This window comes from Choloepus didactylus, chromosome 15, assembly GCF_015220235.1.
Source record: "Choloepus didactylus isolate mChoDid1 chromosome 15, mChoDid1.pri, whole genome shotgun sequence".
Classification (NCBI taxonomy): domain Eukaryota; kingdom Metazoa; phylum Chordata; class Mammalia; order Pilosa; family Megalonychidae; genus Choloepus; species Choloepus didactylus.
Window position 1 is genome coordinate 3,939,970 of NC_051321.1, and position 19,190 is coordinate 3,959,159.

The 19,190-nt window shown below is 48.5% G+C and overlaps 1 protein-coding gene across 1 annotated transcript in view; it reads right to left on the reverse strand.

The window, feature by feature from the left end:
* The window catches only part of MGMT (O-6-methylguanine-DNA methyltransferase), a 336,876-nt gene extending 318,882 nt beyond the window's left edge, over positions 1-17,994 (reverse strand). The window contains exons 1-2 of the mRNA XM_037803867.1: positions 17,722-17,994; positions 17,427-17,582 (exon numbers count right to left, since the gene is read on the reverse strand). Of these exons, the coding sequence (XP_037659795.1) occupies positions 17,427-17,582; positions 17,722-17,994 (429 nt within the window). The remainder of the gene's footprint in view (positions 1-17,426; positions 17,583-17,721) is intronic.
* Between the last annotated feature and the right edge of the window lie 1,196 nt (positions 17,995-19,190).

Below are 19,190 nucleotides of genomic sequence, written 5' to 3' on the forward strand. Positions count from 1 at the left end.
ATGACATAGCATTTTGGAAACTAGGCACACTAAGAAAAAAATGGAAAACAACATGGTCGGAGCATCACTGAGATATGGAACAATTTCAAATGGATTGACACACATGTTATTTGAGGCACAGAAAAAGGAAAGAGGGGTCAGAAAAAATATCTCAGGAAATAATGATTATTTTTTCAAATTTTATGAAAAATTGATAATCACAGATGCATAAGGCTCAATGAATCCAAGCAGAGTAAACATAAAGAAAATTACACCAGGACACATCATAATCAAAATGCCAAAAATGAGAGATAAAAAGGGAAAAAGAGAGGGAGCAAAAGACATTCCATACAGGAACAAAAATAAGAATGACTGCAAACTGGTTGTCAGAAACTATGCGATTCAGGCCACAATGGAACATCTTTAAGACACTGAAAGAAAAAACTGTCTACCTGGAATTCCATAGATATCAAAATATCCTTCAAAAATGAAGATGAAGTAAAGGATTAAAAAGGAAAGAAAGAAAGAAGAAAAGAAAAGAAATAAAAGAGAAGGAAGGAAGGAAGAAGGCAGGCAGGCATTTCAAAAAATCTTAGTGGAGATTTTTCAGGCATTACAAAATTATACAGGATGATAATTTGGATCTGCACAAGGGAATGAAGAGCACTGAAAATGGTAACTAGGCAAATAATTAACAAGTTATTTTTCTATTTTTAATCTCTTTAAAAGATAACTGTCTAAAGCAAAAAATAACTATATATCGTAGAGTCTATAAAGTATTTAGAAGTAAAATTTATGAAAGAATGTAAAAAAATTGAATGAGAGAAACTGAAGTATACTGTTGTAAGATTCTTCCACCATACATGAAGTGGAAGTATATAACTATTTGACAGTAGCCTATGGTTAAGTTATATACGTATATTACAACCCTTAGAGCAACTATTACAAAAAGACAAAGAGAGAACTAAAAGTCAACAGTGTAGATAAAATGGTAGAAACATTAAAAAACAAACAGGCAAACAAAACAAACTCAATCCAAAGAAGGTAGGAAGAAAGAAGGAAAAGTACAAAAGAACAAATGGGATGAACAGAAAACACATAGAAAGGGGGTACAGTAAACCCAACCATATTGATAATTACCTGAAATATAAATGGTCTAAATACTCCAAATTGAAAAAAAAAAAAAACATGGTCAGATTAGATTTTTACAAAAGCAAGACCCAACTGCATGCTGTCTATAAAAACATACTTAAAATATAATGACAAAGATAGGTTAAAAGTAAAAGAATGGAAAAACGTTTAGCAAATAAACACGAATCAAAAGAAAACTAGAGTGGCTCATCAAACAGTTTTGAAGCAAGGCATTACCAAGGTTAAAGGGACACTTAATAAGGTTAAAGGTCTAGTTCACCAAGAGGATATAAGAATTCTAACGCACCTAACAAGATAGTCATAGAACTGAAAGGGGAAACCAGTGAACTACAACTATAGTTGGTGATTTCAACACCCCTCTCCTAATAATTTATAGAACAAGGAGACAGAAAATCAATAGGGATGTAGAAGACTTGAACACTACCAACCAACCTTATCTGACATTTAAAGGGCACACCACCCAAGAACTACAGAACACACATTCTTTCAAACTCATGCAAACATTCACCAAGACCCGACCCTGCTCTGGGCCACAAAATGCCACTCAATAAATTCAGGAGGATTGAAATCATAAAAAGTACATCCTCTGACCACAAGGTAATTAAACTAGAGATCAAAAACAGAAAGATATCAGGAAGATCCCCAAATATTTGGAAATGAAATGACATACTTCTGAATAACCCAGGTATCAAAGAAGAAATCACAGGGGAAATTAAAAAATACACAGCACTGAATGAAAATGAAAATCCCACCTGTCAAACTACGGATGCAGCTAAAGCAGTGCTTAGAGGGAATTTTTAGCATCAAATGCTAATATGAGAACGCAGGCCTCAAATCAATGATCCAAGTTTCCACTTTAAGAAACTACAAAAAGAAAGAAAATTAAACTCAAAGTCAGCAGAAAGAAAGAAAGAATAAAGGCAGAAATCAATGAAATAAAAAAGAAAAAAAATCAGTAACAAAAGTTGGTTCTTTGAAAAGAAAAGCAAATTGATAAAATCCAGCCAGACTGATTAGGATCAAGAGAGAGAATACATAAATTACTAATATCAGGAATAATAGCAAGGACATAACTAAATTCCTGCAGACATTATGAGGACAATAAAGGAATACTGAAACAATTTTAGGACAATATATTCAACAACTTAGATGAAGTGGTCAAATTCCTTGAAAAACACAAATTAGCAAAAAGTCACTCAAGAAGAAAAATGACCTGAATAAGGCTGCATCTATTAAACAAATTCAATTTGTGGTTAATGCCTTTCCCACAAAGAACACTCCACACCCAAATGGCTTCAACGATCAATCCTATTAAACATTTTAAGAAGAGACAATGCCAGAACTGTATACACGATTCCATTTTACGAGTCCAGGGCTGTCCTGATCCCAAAGCCAGAAAAAGACACTTAAAGAAAAGAAAGCTACAGACCAATATCCCTCATGAACACAGACACACAATCCTCAAAGGTATTAAAAAAAATCCAGCAATATATGAAAATAATAATACACCAAGCCCAAGTGAGGCTTATCCAGGAATGCAAAATCAGTTTAACTTATGAAAATCAATCAGTATAATTCACCATATTAGCAGCTTCAAGAGCATCTGCAGAAACCTCCAGCTGGCGTCCCACTTAGTGGTGTAGACGGATGATGCGAAGGCACTGGTGAGAAAAATGCTGGAGGGGAATACATGTCCTTCACCGCCACATACTCTCAGCTCAAACAAAAAAGGGAAAAAGCTAGTGTCACTCATAACATCCTGATGAAGCAGTAAAACCTGTTAACTTTCATACTCCGCCACCAACTGAGAAGCGTGTACGAAGCCCCCTGCCGCACACCCTGGGGGAGGGGGGGGGGCTGTCCTCAGGAAAAGCCCTTGTGAGGGGGTGGGAGCTCCGAGATGAACTGGCCAATTTCTTCATGCAACCCAAGTCTTGCTTGTGTGAACAACTAACAAACTAAGGTTAGTCACACGTCACTATATTCCAGAGCGCTTCTCATAAAGAACCAAGTGAACATGTCACTGCAAGGAAGACAATGGTATTTGCTACAATGGATAAAACCAGAGCTTTGTGTGACAATGAGAAGTTTAGAAAACTTGCACCTACCACCTTGTGCCTGACAGCTTCCCAACACGAAAAGACTTTCCTGATGAGAACAGTGGTGACATTAACAAAGGTGTACTTTTTAATACCATGTTACATAATGGTATTGTCATGTTACATAATGTCAGCATTTGGAAGCTCTGGGTAACTCAGCGAACCAATCTTTTCAAAGAACCAATGAATAATGTTCCAAAATAATTCAAAGCGTAAGTAAACCCACTGGTTTCTATGTAATGGAATACAAAAAGTTCACTGACAAGGTTTCAGAGTCCACATTGTAACTAACCTTTAAGAAACTACTACTTAGCATGGGAACTTGACATCAGGGTTCTGACACAGTGTCAAGGAGGAATTTATCCATAATTATCTGGGAAAACTATGAAAATAGCCCTCCCTTTGCCAACTATGTATCTGTATGAGGCCTGATTCTTTTGATACTCTCCATCCAGAACAAGATATCAAAACGGACTGAATGCAGAAGCAGGTACAGGAATCTCTCTTCTATTAATCCAGATACTACAAAGATGTGCAAAAATGTAAACAATGCCATGTCTCTAATTTTTTATGGGAAAGTTATTTTTCCTTAAAAATGTTATTTACATTCAAATATAAAAAGTTCATTGTTGTTGAAATGAACTAATATATTGTTTTAAATTCTCAATGTAACTTTCTAATGTATTAAATACTGATGGCTATAATCCACATAAGTTCTTTGGGATCCCTCCACATTTTTAAGCTCGCAAAAAGGCTCCAAGACCAAGAAAGAGCACTGTCCAGCACCCTCGTCACACCTCACCTGCCATCTCCCCCCTTCCAGGGCCCCTCTGGGACACACCCTTGTACCTGCAAACGTGAGGAAGGGCTCAGGAGCTCACCTGCATTCTCCACCCACAGCCCAGAACACAAGCAGGCAGGCATGAGGCCCCAGCTACCCCCAGAGAAAAATACTCATTTTCCAATATTTTTTAAATGCTTTCCACAACCTCTGCCTCCACCACCATCATCTGTCCCAACTCTTCTACAAAAAATTTGATTAAATCTCTCCAGGAGACTTCCTTATAAAGCTCCACTATAGAACTTATCACTACTTCAGCTTGGATTTGGAAAGAAGGAAAAAAAAATCCTCTGGCATAGCAAGTCAGTAAACAAATACAATTCCATATGAAAACATTTAAAATACATTAGATTTTTGGTTAAGACGAAAGACTAAAAAAAAAAAAAAAAACAAGCAATCTATTCTAATTGGGTTCCCATGGTAACTGTGCAATTGGGTTTTTCAATATAACATCCCAAAGGCCCAATGCACACTTGTAAAATATACTTCAAACAGCCTGAATTGTTTTTACATTACAGCACTCCCAGGAAGATCAATTACTATACATCCCCACCCTAACTATTAGAGGCAGGAGATGTTAACACTGCTTGCCATATTAACATAAGTCACGTAAGGAACACTATATATCACAATAATTACATAGAACTAATCATACACTTCAGATTCCTCAAACATGTTCTGGGTAATAAACCGATACTGCTGTTGTCACAGGATTGTGTTTACGAAATGTAAGAAATCGAGCCCAACTCTACACCAAAACCATTATGCCTCTTTTATTGATTTCAAGGATAAAGAGAATCAATCATTAATAATTACATTATAAGATAACCCTCAAGGTTAATCATATTCTTAGAGACTCTTGCTATGGAATTAAACAACAAATACGGCTGTGCTAATAAATAAATGAAAAAAAGGTAGCTGAAAAGAATTCAGAACCGCACTTTAAGTATTAAGAGCACACGAAAAAGCCCAGCGCGGTTCAAAGCCGTGACTTCAGCCTCCCCTGCAGACTCCAACAAGTCTCCCCCAAAGCGGGAGTCCAGGGCCACCAAGGGCCTGGGCTTGGAAATGGCGAGACCCATCAGGGAGACACTTACAGCAGTCTTAAAAATCCCGACATATTTGATGCATTCCACAGATCTACAACCCACAGTGTGAATCGGCGACTTGGAGAGAAGTAAATTTAACAACTTCCCATCTTTTAAATTTCCCCCAAAATGGCCACAGGGGCCAATGTGGTGCATCTGTGGGTTGGTGGCCCTCCAGTGAGAAATGTCTGGCTTGGACCCTGTTCCAGTTTGCTAATGCTGCTGTTTTGCAAAGCACGAGAAATGGACTGGCTTTTATAAAGGGGGTTTATTTGGTTACAAAGTTACAGTCTTAAGGCCATAAAGTGTCCAAGGCATAAACATGAGTACACCCTCACTGAAGAATGGCCAATGGCCTAAGGAATGCCTCTGCTGTCTGGGAAGGCACGTGACTGGTGTCTTCTTCCTTTGCTCCCAGTTGTGTTTCAAAATGGCTTTCTCCTAGGACATTTCTCTCTAGGTGTCTGGGGTGTTCTCTTAGCCTCTCCCAGGCAAACTCTGGAGTGGCAAAAGTCTACTTTCAATGGCCGTCTTCAGAAAGTCTCTGTTGGCTGAAGCACCTCCTTCTGTCTGTGAACACATTTATAGGACTCCAGTGATTCAATTAAGACCCACCCTGAACGGGCAGGGTAACACCTCCATGGAAATTACCCAATCAAAAGTCTCGCCCACAGTTGACTGAGTCACATCTCCATGGAAACAATGAAAGGATTCCAACCCAATCAACACTAATACATCTGCCCTCACAAGGCTGCATCAAAGAACGTGGCTTTTGGGGGGATGTAATACATCCAAATCGGCACAGATCCCAACCCAAAAGAGGTTCTCCAAAAATTCTCAGGGAAACATCTTAGCATGCCAAGTAGCAAACTGCATGCATGGTTCTTAGAATTCCAGCCAGTTCCAACAGGACAGCCCCAGGCTACTCCTTGAAACAGGTAGGGTTAGAGGCTGTGGTTACCAATCCCAAGGAAAACTCAACTCACCACCGTCAACATTCCCAGCTGCCACCCAATCCCTCCTTGGTGCTTGGGAAACCCAGTCACCCAGCCCATCCTTCCCTGGCCACCTCCCTGCCCCCCTCAGGCCTCCACAGCTCGTCCACCTAGGGCAGATCACCACCAGGCCTTCAGAAAGCCAACAGCCCTTTGGGCATCTCCGGCCTTACACCCGACCCCATTTCGGCAACCACGGGGGTCTCTGTCCGTTCTTGGTTTTCTCTCCCTCCTGCCCTGAATGTGCTCTCCTATGCTTTTGGGAGGCCAAAAGCTAAACCTGAAGTCAGGGCTCTGACTGCAAATTATCTTCATCCCCAAACTGAGACTTCACACACAGACTTCTCTGAAATAGCTGTAATCTGCACCATGCCCATGTTCGGCCCGGCTTGCCTTGGTCCACCACGGATAAACCACGCACCAAGCCTTGGAAGGCTCATGGTACAGAATTCCAGCTTCAAGAGATGGAGAGCAATGCACGCAAAACCCAACCCTGAGAGTCCGCCACACGGGCCCTGCAGGGAGGGACTGTGGAGGCCAAAGGAGGCTCTGAAGAGCTGGCAGGGAAGGGCTCTGAGGGACCCAGAGCGGAGGGCAGGCAGGGTGTGTCTGGGCTGGGGTCACAAGAGGCTTGCCCGGGATAGTGGGACTCAGGGCACATCGAGACTATTCCTTCAGCAGGAGGAGGAGGGTCCCGTGGCTGCTCCTTCTCTGCCTTGCCTGTGTGCCTGGAGGGCCGAGCTTAAAACCATCTGGGCCCCAGGCAAGCAACCCCCCCTGCCAGTCACCCAGGTCCTCCATGCGCTGGCAGGCGTTAGGTGTCTGCTGCTTCCCCGTGCCTTCCGGGACAGGCACAGTAACCAAGGATCCCCAGGTCCAAGCTGTTGGCACCAGAGGTGGAAGGAAGTGAATTGTGCAAGTGCTCTTCGTCCAAATCCAGAGCCCCCGTGTCCTCTGTTCCAAACTCTCAGAGGCAGCCTCGAGTGTGCCAGGTGGCCGGCGATGGCCTCAATGCCTGCCAGCTTCCCAGAGAGCCTCTCCTCCCGAGGTGAACTCCGCGGCAGCTTCGAGACAGCGTCTCACTGTTCCGAATGATGCCGAATAAACTGTAGGGATGTAATGAGCATCCAACAATCAGAACAGAGCAGGGAGCAAGTGCAGCCATCAACTGGATTTTCGATAAGTAACTGGGTGTTTCTACATGAATGCCAGGACACAAGGGAAGCACATCAAATGGCTGCTTTCAACATTAAAACTACTTGAAACACTTATTTCTGGCCAATACAGAAGAATATTTAACTAACCTTTCCAAGAATCCGTCCTGTTTTAACTGTCCTCATATCTGCTGGGTGGGAGGAAAAGCACCTCAGGCCCAACAAAGAAAAACTGACGTAACAAATCTCAACAAACAGAAGAGGAAAAGGAGTGAGGAACGTAGAGCCGTAACCTTTCAAGAGCTTCTTGTAGTGACGAAAATCCAGAGAACACTACGAGGATAACAGTGGTGACCTCAGCCTAAAGGGGAATGGAGGCTCTGGAAAATGTTCCAATTACATGCAGGCAAAAATAAACAATTTTTTTTTTTTAATTAAAAGCTACCAGGAAGCCTCTAAAGCCCATACTTATGCAGGAAGAAAGAAAACTTGGCTCCAACTGGATCCAACCCCTGGGGGCTCTTGGCTGAGAGCTGGGGAACCAACCTTTCTTAGGTGGCCAGGGCCATCCCTGGTTTTACCCCTGCACATCCTGCTGCTGGGGAATCTGTGGGTCGCCCCGTGAGAGGGGACAGAACACAGGACTCTCTGAACCCCAACCTTCCTGGGCTGGAGTCCACAGTGGTGATCAGGCCAAAGGGTGAGTCCCCTGAATTTTAAAAATATTAACTTAATTTTAGAACCTGCACATCCTTCTAAGTAGCAGTTCTTGCAGAGACTCTCAGAAGTCACTCTGGGACCCCTGGGGAACTTGGTCCCAGGGTTCCTGTCTTTCCCAGGCACACGAGGCTCATTGCAAACACCCCCCTGACTCATACGTTCATCTGAAGACAGATCTTGCTGCCCGAGAAAGCAATGCGCACGCGGGCTCCTTTCCGAGAGCTAGTCACATCAGTAACTGCAGGAAGCACAGGGGGCTGCTTGCCTCCACCCGCTGCTCTGGGTCATGCCCACATGAGGGCCAGCCGCCTTCCAAATCGGAGCGGCCACGTCCGGTGCGCAAGTTGGAGGGCTCGCGGATGCTGTCCTTGCTTTAACGGGTGTGACCACCTGGGGCGGTGTGTGCCCTTCCTTTCTAAGTTGACCAGCCCAGGCTTCAACCACCACAACTTTTCCCGGGGACTGCAAAGCCCAGCGGCTCCCAGCTGCGCCAGCTTGCCCTCGCCGCTCCCGCCTTCCAGCATCCAGCCTTCCCCAGGAGGCTCTGCTCGCCAGGTGGGTGCTGCCCCCTCCACTCATGCCTCCACCCAAAGGCCACTTTCCACAGGGGCCTTGTCCCACCTTTTCTGGCTCCCTCGTGGCCTGGGCGTCCCACCCAAAGGGGAGCTCCTTCACGACAAGGACACTGCATGGCCCGCGCTCTAGGCCATGCCTGGGACCAACGGAACGTCTTCTGGCCCACTGCCCATCACCAGGGCACAGCACCAGTCAGAGCGCGGCATGGCCTTTAGCTGAGGAAAGCAAGTGCACGCAGCACACACAGCGCACACTTTATCCTTAGCTTGCATTCTGATGCCAACACACACCCGCGACTTGAGGGTCTGCTTGTGAGGCTTCTCCTAGTACCTGCAGGGAAGTGCAGGTCCCCCCATGGAGAGCAGGCTGGGGAGGGGGCTGGGGGTGCCTGCTAACAAGCCCCATTCCCCTTGCTGGCATTTCTGCCCCAGGGAGCAGTTTCAGGAAGGCAGCCTCCCTGCCTCAGAACCCAAATGCCAGGCGAGGCAGAAAGCAGTTACTTACCCTTCCAAAGCCAGGTGTTTTCCCGACTTTCCCTGAGGATGCTCTTTATCTGAATTAAAAGCATATACATCAAACTTTTTTTTTTCTTTCTCGTTAAAAAAAGTCCATTCTACAGTTAGTCGTCTTCTACAGCTTCCTCCTCCCTCTCCACCCAGCGAGTGTCCAGAAGGAAAGTGCCACGGGGCAGACCAGCAGCAGCCGGACCTCCGCCCCCACCTCCTCCTCTGCCCCCTGCCCTCCTCCGCCTGCCCAGGCCAGCACGTCCACAGGAAACAGCCAGCACCCAGGCCCCCCGCTCACAAGGCCCTGAAGCCCACAGGCTGGGAGTGAGGCCCCCGCAGCAGGCACTCGGGCTGCCCAGGAGCCGGCCCACCTGCCTTCCTGGCCCCTGGCCCAGGCCATGGCCTCCTCACGCTGGGGCAGGCCCCACACCTCCTGGAGGCCTGGCTCCCATGCTCTGCCCAGGACACCCCCGAGTGGGCCTCTGCAGAGCCCCCCTGCAAACACACTGCCCCAGCCTGTGCGAGGGATCGGGCTGGCACCTGGCCCGTCGGGTGGTGGGGCCCGTGGACAAAGCCCCGGAGCAGGGTGCAGCACAGGGGGTGCTGCCCACCCTCCTCCTGACCTCTCTGCTGTCCCACAGGTGCAGGGTATGTGGGAGCACTTTCAGCAGATGGCAAAGCTCCACCCAGGTCCAGCGGAACGGTCAGTACATCCTTGGTCCCTGAAGGAGGCCAGGGTGGGTGCACAGCTCCAAAGATGCTGCTGAGTCACAGCTGGTGTTCAGGAGATTTCAACTAAGTATACAGGTATGTATCTACTTATGGCACATCTGGCTCCCAAAAGGAATCCTAACAGCTGCTCAGCTTCTCCTTTGCAAAGGTGACCTAGAACAGGGGCTAAACACTTGGACTTGGTGATACAACTCGACCCTTTCTCCCTGGGCACCGTGTGAATCAAGAACACAGAGACCCAGTCCCTTCACATGCAAAACAAAGACCTAAGTCTGCGCCTGGGGTGATCGAATCAAGGCCCCCATAAGAACCTAGGTCCCGAGCCAGGTCCCGGGGGTGTGGGCTCACCTGCAAATAGGACTTCCAAAGAGCCCATCAAGCTGAGCCAAAGAGAATCAGGGTGGGCCTCGGCCAATATGACTGAAGACCCTATTGGGGAGGAAATGTAGACACGGAAGCAGAGGCCAGAGGAGACAGCCAACCAGGTGATGGAGGCACCGAGCAAGCGCGGGGCACTAGACATGGGAGGAAGCACGGCCTGCCGGTCCTGGTTGTGGACTTCAGAACCGAGAGTAAACACCTGTTGCATCAGCCGAGCAGTGGTGGTGCCTGCGGGGCCTGGCACACTCAGCACACTCATCACACCAACACAAGCAGACAGGAGGAGAGTCTGCGGAGAGTGACAGGCACAGGGTTTGACACCTGGGAGCCTTCAATAAACGATCATGATCAGTACCATCCTCGTGCAACCCAGAATCTTCTAGACCTTGAGTTATTCTATCAGGCTAAACCATGATATGAGGATAAAGTAGAGAGCCACCCAAAATTAAGGCCCATTTCCCCCCAGTCATGCACCACCTTCGCTCTGTTCGTGATAAAACCTACCCTGGGTCCACATCACCTCCGGCTCCTGCAGCTCGAGCAGGCACAGGCAGGGAAATGCTGTCGTATGCTGGCATCACTGAGGGCCCCTGGCCACAGCCATCCATCAGATGCCGGTTCTGGTCCTCAAGGATATTAAGAGGTAGGATCCAGGGCTGTCGGGAGAGGGGCAGTGCCACTAGGACCACGCACCGAGCCACTCAGCCCACGTCAGGCAAACACGGCTGCAGCTTGCCACCAGCAGGGCACATCTGGACTTGCAGGACACTGCCACCTGAGCAGGAGCCTCTTGAGGCCAGGGACCCAGCACTTCAGAAGTTCACAAAGCCTATCATAAAAGAAAACGGAGCCAGGCAGCAGAGGCTGGGGCAGTGTGTTCACTGGGGGGCTCTGCAGAGGCCCACGCATGGGGGCGTCCTGGGCAGAGCACGGGAGCCAGGCCTCCAGGAGGTGTGGGGCCTGCCCCAGCGTGAGGAGGCCATGGCCTGGGCCAGGGGCCAGGAAGGCCATAGAGATCTGAGGAACTAGGAAGTTAGCACTAAGCTGCACCATGCACCAGGGTCTAAGATCACCTGGACTCAGACACACTAGAGGCAGAGCACTGCAGCTCTAGGCCTGCCTCCACTCACCCACTTCTGTGTCTCTGAGCTCATAAACGTCAGCTATTATTTTTCAGTGCTTACCATGGGCTGGACCAGGGTGATCCCCAAGTGTGGATTCTTTTGTCATATCCCACCGCAACCTTATGAAATGGGTAGTGTCCTATTCCCCACTTGTTGGAGAAACCAAGGCTGGGGAAGGTTAAGTAACTTTAAACTCAGAGCTGGTAACCAGTGGAGACAGGTCCAAATGGACGCAGCCTGCCTCCAGGGCCTGCACTCTGCACCGCTCTGCCACATGGCTTTAGTCTCTTGAGCTGCTCAAGCAAATACCATGCAATGGGGACTTATTTGCTCACAGTTTTGAGGCTAGGAGATAAGGAAAAATCAAGAGCTCATCAAAGCGATGCCTTCTCCTTGATGTCAGGGGTGTTCTGGGGCTGGCTGCCAGTGATCCTTGCTCCTGGGCTCCCACCACATGGCAAGGCACATGGCGGCCTCTCCTGGCCTCTCCCTTCTTCTCTGGGTTCTGCTGGCTTTCAGCCTCTGGCTGCCCACTCTGTGGCTTTCTCTCCTTCGGTCTGAATTTCATTCTCCTTATAAAGGACACCAGTATTAGGATTAAGACCAACCCTGACTGAGCTGAGCCACACCTTAACTGAAGTCATCTCATCAGAAGATCCTATTTATAGTGGGTTCACACCCACAGGAATGGATTTAAAAACATGTTTCTCTGGGGTACCTACACCTCCAAACCATCACACTGAGGGCCTTCAGCTAAGTGTGAATCTGTGGAACGAGGATACTGGGGGGCTAGAGGGAAACAAGGGCTCTGGCTGGTTGCTCATCCTCTTTCCAGTTTTCACCCTTCCATGAGGCTGTGGTTCCAATAGACTTCCATCCATGTAGCGCTTTGTACTTCACAAAATATTCACATTTATTGTTTCATGTGCGTAGACTTATCCGGGTAGACAGAAGTGTGATCACCCCCATCCAGAAGTCAAGGTAGCGGCTCCAGGTTTCACACCTGCCCAGTGGCCCCCAGCTAGTCAGTGGAATCACCAGAACCACCCCCAGCTCGCCCCACACGAATCTGGCCTGTACTAAATACGCACTCAACTCAGAGCCCCAAAAATGCATTCAGTTGTGTATGTGAAAGTTAACCATCACCTGAGACCATGAAAATGCTCCTACCCATGGTGGGGGTGGGGTGCAATAGGGCCACTGCATAAAGAAATCTATGTGTGAAATGTAATATGGCTGCCCATTCATTTTAAAACTAATGCCAGGGTTTTGGTAACATCAGCATCTTTTGTCATAACCACAAAACCAAATCTATAATGCTATGATAACATGTTATGTTTGCATTTCAAAAAGACTCACATGTCTCTAGAGTTACAAAACCACACACAGACCCACACACATAGGCAGCCCGGCTGCGATGGATCCGTCTGGAAGGGGGAACATGGAAGCTCGCCCTGGATGGCGAGCACAGCTGCTCAGATGTCCTAAGGACTTCCCAGAGGGGCTCAACCTTTCCTTTCTGGTACATCAGAATCCCCCATGAAGCTGGGAAAGATGCCATTTCCAGGTGCTGACCCTATAGGTCTTTGTTCCAGTTTACTAATGCTGTTGTTTTGCAAAACAGCAGAAATGGATTGGCTTTTATAAAGGGTTTTATTCAGTTACAAAGTTACAGTCTTAAGGCCATAAATTGTCCAAAGTAAGGCATCAACAATAGGGTACCTTCACTGGAGAAAGGCCATTGGCATCCAGGAAACCTCTGCTAGCTGGGAAGGCACGTGGCTGGCATCTGCTTGCTCCCAGGTTGTGTTTCAAAATGGCGTTCTCCAAAATGTTGCTTGTGGGGCGTTTTGTCCTGTCTTAGCTGCAGCTCTGAGTTCCTTCTATTTGTCAGTTGTTTTATATGGCTCCAGTGATTTAATTAAGACATACCCTGTATGGGTGGGGTAACACCTACAGGAAATTATGCAATCAAAGGTCTTGCCCACAGTTGATTGAGTCACATGTCTATGGAAACACAATCACTAGGTTCCAACCTAATTAACACTAATATGTCTTCCCCAAAAGAGTGCATCAAAAAACATGGCTTTTTCTGGGGGACATAATATAACCAAATCAGCACAGTCTGGCATGGGTGATAAATCAGCCATTTTTACAGCTGTCAGGTGGTTCTGACACCAGCAGGGCTCAGACCCCTGTTTGAGAGATGCTGCTTCCCTGTGGTGGTCAACACCCCACCTTACTGAGCGGCAGGTCCCAGAGGCGGGGGCCCAACAGGCCTTGCTGGCCCCAAACTCTGGGAGAGGGAGTCTAACAAACCCTAGCAGGAGAATCAAAATCTGAAGGTGACAGCCCTGATCCCTTTCCAATGGGAAGTAAAATGCAGCTTCTTACAAGTTTAAAAACAAGTGAGAAATAACGACTAGTTATTTATTAAATTTCTACATTTGGATGCCCCATCCCCTCTGGCCCTGAGCTTCATTCAGTCTCTTCATCAATCTAGACATCTTCTCAGCATCCCGTGCCCCAACTGCCCAATCCGTCAATAAGTTGAGAGTTTTCTAAACTACTATCCAGATGACTCCATTTGTCAGTAAAAACTGCCAACAGCACTGTACTTGCAGAAAAATGTCCATAAATGCATTATTGCGACTGGCAGATCGATGTCTATAATAAAAACAAATAGATTTAACAAATGCCCGTGTTTACGAGCCGCGCCATTGGTAGACGAGGCACTCAGCTTCACCCCTAGACTTCTGGGAATGGGCCACAGGGCATGGGGTGGACACTGCTGACTTCCCAAGTGCCACAGGAAGGAAATTATTCTAACAAGAGATTCTTAGAAGCACTGCAGCGAACATGCCAGGCATTTATAGCTCTCTCGCGATCCCTTTCGTTGTTACACATACACACACACACACCCCGATAAATTTAACAGCTCTAAAAAAATGTTTTTGTAGAATTTTTATCCAGTTTTACAACAGCTGCATCACAGGCCAAATGCAATTACTGCAGTTGGGGGTGAGGGGGACACAGAGGCCTCCGTGGAGACCCTCACCATGCGGCTAAGCCACCAATCTAATTGAACACAACTCAAGGTGATGGAAACGGGTTTCAGCATTCAACACGTGGCCAAGGACATCACCTATGCGTCAGGGGCCCTGGGGCAGCCTAATTATTGAGCTGGGGCAGGCATGGGTAGGGCGGCTGCACAGACTGGCTGAACTTGCAGGCACTTTAGCAAGACACAGTTGGTGATCCATTTGTACAAGCCACTCTGCCAAAGACTGATTCCTTCAAAGGTTACAAGAGACCACAAAACGATTTAGTCCTCATGTTGACTGTTCATTTTAATAGCTACATGAAGGCGCAGTCGTTCACTTTATACATCTCCAATTATATGGTTTTCCCAGACCACGCCACCCAATAATATAATCTTTTTATTACTGTTAACTGTTTTGGGTCAAAAACAAAAAAATGAAAACAAAAAACTAGACTATTTCCATCGACCAGGAGATACGCAGCAGTTACCCAAGCGCCAGAGACCGTATACAATGCCATGTTTAGTCCCCAGCACGGGGTCTAGAAGTCTCTTTCAGGTAAGCCCAAGACAGCACTCTAAAGCTTCAAAAATGGGAAATCCAACACTTCAACCAAGAGAGCAGTACTCAAAGCACAATCCCCAGATAAACCACATGCACACCCACTTCAAACCAAGAACGTGGCCGTCGGGTTGATCCATAGATGAGTGTGTATGAAAAGGCTGGTTAGAGAATACTCTCAAGTCACACTGACATCACCCAACAGCACTGTTACGGTTTATATGTCTTTGACTTTATAACTTTCAGGTTTTGTTTAAATGTTATTCTTTATCATAATACTATGTGATAAGACCCAAGCTTTTGGAAGTAGCTGTATCTAAAGCTACCTAGCCCAGGAAACAGGGTCAGAAGTCACAGCTCAGCCAGATGAGCTCGGGCCTTTCAGAACGGTGGACCCTAGGGGTACAAGCCTGGAGTGACCAGAGACCCGGTAGGAAGTCAACAACCTCAGAGAAGGCGGATCTAGAAGAGAAACTTCTCAGTGGGACAGGGACATTACAGTGAGTCAGAAGTGAAGTATAAAAACAAACAGGGAAGACTGCAAACAGACGACAGAAGGAAGAAGACTCAAAATACCACTTTGCTTTCATTTTTTTCATCAAGGAGAATGTACTGTAAACTGCAAAGGGCATCGATGCCAAGAAAGGGAAAGTTAGAAGAGTCTTGGTGGTTTGAATCACAGCCTCCTAAAAGCTTGTCCTCTGTAAATTAAGAAAAATAAAGACAATTTAGTACATTTACTTCACTTCTTAAAAAACCACACTGAGAAGAGTCAATGGGGCACAGCTTCCTGCGGACAGAAGAGGAGAGGAACGGAGGGGAGGCACTCAGAACCGTCCAGGGCTGCGGGCCTTCCCTGGGTGGAGAACCGGCTGAGCCCTAATGGAGACATCTGGGACGGACCCAGGGCTGGAAGGCCTGAGGGGAAGACAAGGCCCAGGTGAGGCTCAACTGACATCAAAGCAAGACCCTAAAAGAGAGCCACACCGTGCTGCCTTAGAGACAGAGGTTTCAGAATCTTGGAAGTTAAACAAGTAAGCTGGTAACTGGTGTGTACGTAGGGCTTTATTTCTTTAAACCTTGCTCTCCGACACTGAAGCCTTCTTAAAGTAGTGTCTAATAGTAAAATCTAGCTATTGCAACAGATGTTTTATGGAAACTATTCACACATGAGGTACCTTAGTATGTCTGTACTTGAGGCCTGCCTCACTTGCCTCTGGACTTTCACATTTACTACCTGCTACTCAAACTCAGGGACCCCAGAAGAGATGAAACACCTGAAACAAAAGGCCGCCTCTCCTTGATCCTTGCAGACACTGGGCCTCGGCGAATGCTGACTTGGCCTGGCCCACCTTACAGGTCCCGGAAAACCTCCTGATGCTGCCTCCTGAGTTAGCCCAATATCAGCCACCTGCTGGGACGGGAAGGCCCATCTGTGACACTGTTTCCTTATCACTGTTCTACACTCACAATGTGTTGGGCTTTCTTTCCTTACCTCTTTTGCCTCCCTGCCTGTTTTATCAAAGGGAAGACTATATGAAATTTAAAAACCACCACCACCCATCTCCCAATCACCTGTCCTGGGATGCAGGTGAGGAGGATGGCCTGATTTACATTTGGGTTCATAGATAGCCAACCAAGGCAACTCTTAGCAATTTACATTCGAAAGCTTCAGGTTCTGAAACAAAACAGCCGTGGGGAACCCTGGACAGAACAACTGCCCCAGACTCCATGGACCTCCCTCTGACTGTCCATACAACCAAGCAAAAGTTATACAAATACACACAAGACTTGCTTTCTATCTCCATGAGGCAAATGAGAGCCGGGCCCATCCTGGAATCTCAGAAAAGTCAAGACGGAGGAACGTATGGTTAGGAACCGCTAATGCCTGATGACCTTCCCAGGGTTTACGGTGCCTGGTGGAAAGGGCTCTCCCTGCACTTGTTCACCCTGGGTGTTTACGGACGTGGTTAGGGCCTCCTGTCTTCAAACACCTGCCACAGTAATGAGGAGGACCCTGGAACTTGGTTTTCCCCAGCCCAGCCTGGAACTAGGAGGGGACACAGTGCAGGAACATGTCCAAGGCAGGCTGTGAGGAAGGGCACAGCTGGCTACACTAGAGGCTTCTGGAAAGGGTTGGCATGGAGGCCCCTTGGCCCTCATCATCAACTGGCAAGAGCAGGAGGGAAGGCCCAGCGTCGAAGGTGTCAGCCCAATGGAGGGGTAGCAGGAGGCGGCCACCACCCGAAGGCCAGGCCACTGTCACTGCAGTGCAACGTGGTTCTCGAGCCCAGGCTGGGAAAAAAACAGGCACACCTGGGCATACCTGGGTACACCTGAGGTGGGGGGGCAGCACCCCCCCACATCCAGCGGCGAGGAGAGGGCGCCCTCCCCACTCCTCGGAGTTGCGACCGCCCCACGGGCTCCGGAGGCGAGAGCCCTGGATTGGCAGGCATGGAGAGAACCCAGACACTCACCACGTAGCAAACGCGCCGACCGAGAGGAGCCGGGAGCGACCCGACGCGAACTGCGAGCGCAAAGTGCGCGAAAACCGAGAGCTGCCGGGGCACGTCCGGGGCGCGCGGGGCGGGGCGGAGCGCGGCTGGGGGCGGGGAAGGGGCGGAGCCTCGGCGCTCGGAGACGCAGAGGACGCGTGGGCGGGGCCGGGCGTTCAGGGGCGGGGCTAGGGCAGCTGAGCGCGCGGTGGGCGGGGCCGGGACGTTCGGGGGCGGGGCGGGGCCGGAGGAGAGCCTTCACTCAGCGAGGGCACACCGTCGGAGCATGCTCAGTGCGGCGTTTGAGGCTGTCGCCCGCCCCGTGCCGCCTCGCTGGCCGCAGGCGCTTCCCGGCGCTCAGGGGCTCCTCCGCCCGGCCGACTGGGCTCTGCGCTCCGGCCCCCGCCGGCTCTTTGGAGCGGCACAGGGCGGGCAGGCCTCCGCCTGTCGGGCTCGGTGCTCGCTTTGCCAAGTAGCCCCGTCCGTGACGCGGAGGCCGGCCCGCGGGCTCTTGTGGGGACCTGGGGCCGCGCGCACCCCAGCACCGCATCTCCCCCGCCCCGTGGTTCCCCACCTGAGGGACCCTCCTCCAGGGCAGGGGCCGAGCTTGGCTCGCCCTGGTTCCCGACACTCTCCGGAGGCTCAGTGGGTAGTGGTGCGCGGGCAGATGGGCCGAGGCGTCAGCTTCAGGGCCGGGGTGGGCGGTGGCGGTGCCGGACCCCAGGTGCTGCCGCAGCCTGGGCGGGTCGGGGGTGCGTCAGTGTGAGCAGTGTGGACACTGCTGTAACCCGATGTCAGAACAGCCCCCAGGGAGTAGGATGTCCCCCAGAGCTCCAGGGAGGTCACAGGCCGGTTAGGAATTTCAGGGTCCTTCATGTTCCTACCCAGGTGCTATAGGCCGCTTCCGACTTGCATTTGCTTTTCTAATAGGGGAGACATCTTCACCTTCCCAGTGTCTACAAGTCCACTGTTGGGATTTGGCCAAATATTATCCATCCTTTGGTATTTGTGACTTGCAGGATGCAGCATGTTAGCATTGTTTTCATAACAGATTGTTCTGAGGAAAACCTCAGGAGTATGGCTTTGTGAACCGGCCCAGTGGTTCTCTGCAGGCCACATCACCCATCCTGGGAAGGCCCCTGCCCCTGACTGTACTTTGGGTGAGGAGTGTGTGACATAGCTGCACGTGGAAAATGAAGTAGGCCCTGGGTACCACACAGCACTCGTTCTCCACTGGGCCTTCATAGAGCCTCTGAATCCTTCTCAACACTGTGCTCCAGGTAGCCACAAACATTTGCACAAAGATGGCAAGAGAAATGACACACGGGCCTTTTGTTTTGGTCTTTGGTCACTCTGAGACCTTAGGAAACTAATTGTATCTCCCTAACTCTCAATTTCATCATGCATAAAGGAATTTTATAATCTGCCCTGTGTATATATAGATCATCTTTACATGTGAGATAGTAGTAATAAAACAACAACCAACTACTGAGAAATAGCACTATACATCTGACTTCTGGTAGTCTATGACTAGTGGGACCCAAACGCAGCTGGGATCCTAACAAAACTCAAAGAAGGAAAATAATAACAAAATTGAATGAGAGCATCTGTTGAATAATATTTTAATATAAATTCTAAGCTCTTGAGAAAAAAAAGACTAGCTGACATTAGCACCTCTGTTTCCCCACCTGTGCCAGTTTGGATGCGTTATGTCCCCCTAAAACGCCATGTTCTTTGATGCAGTCT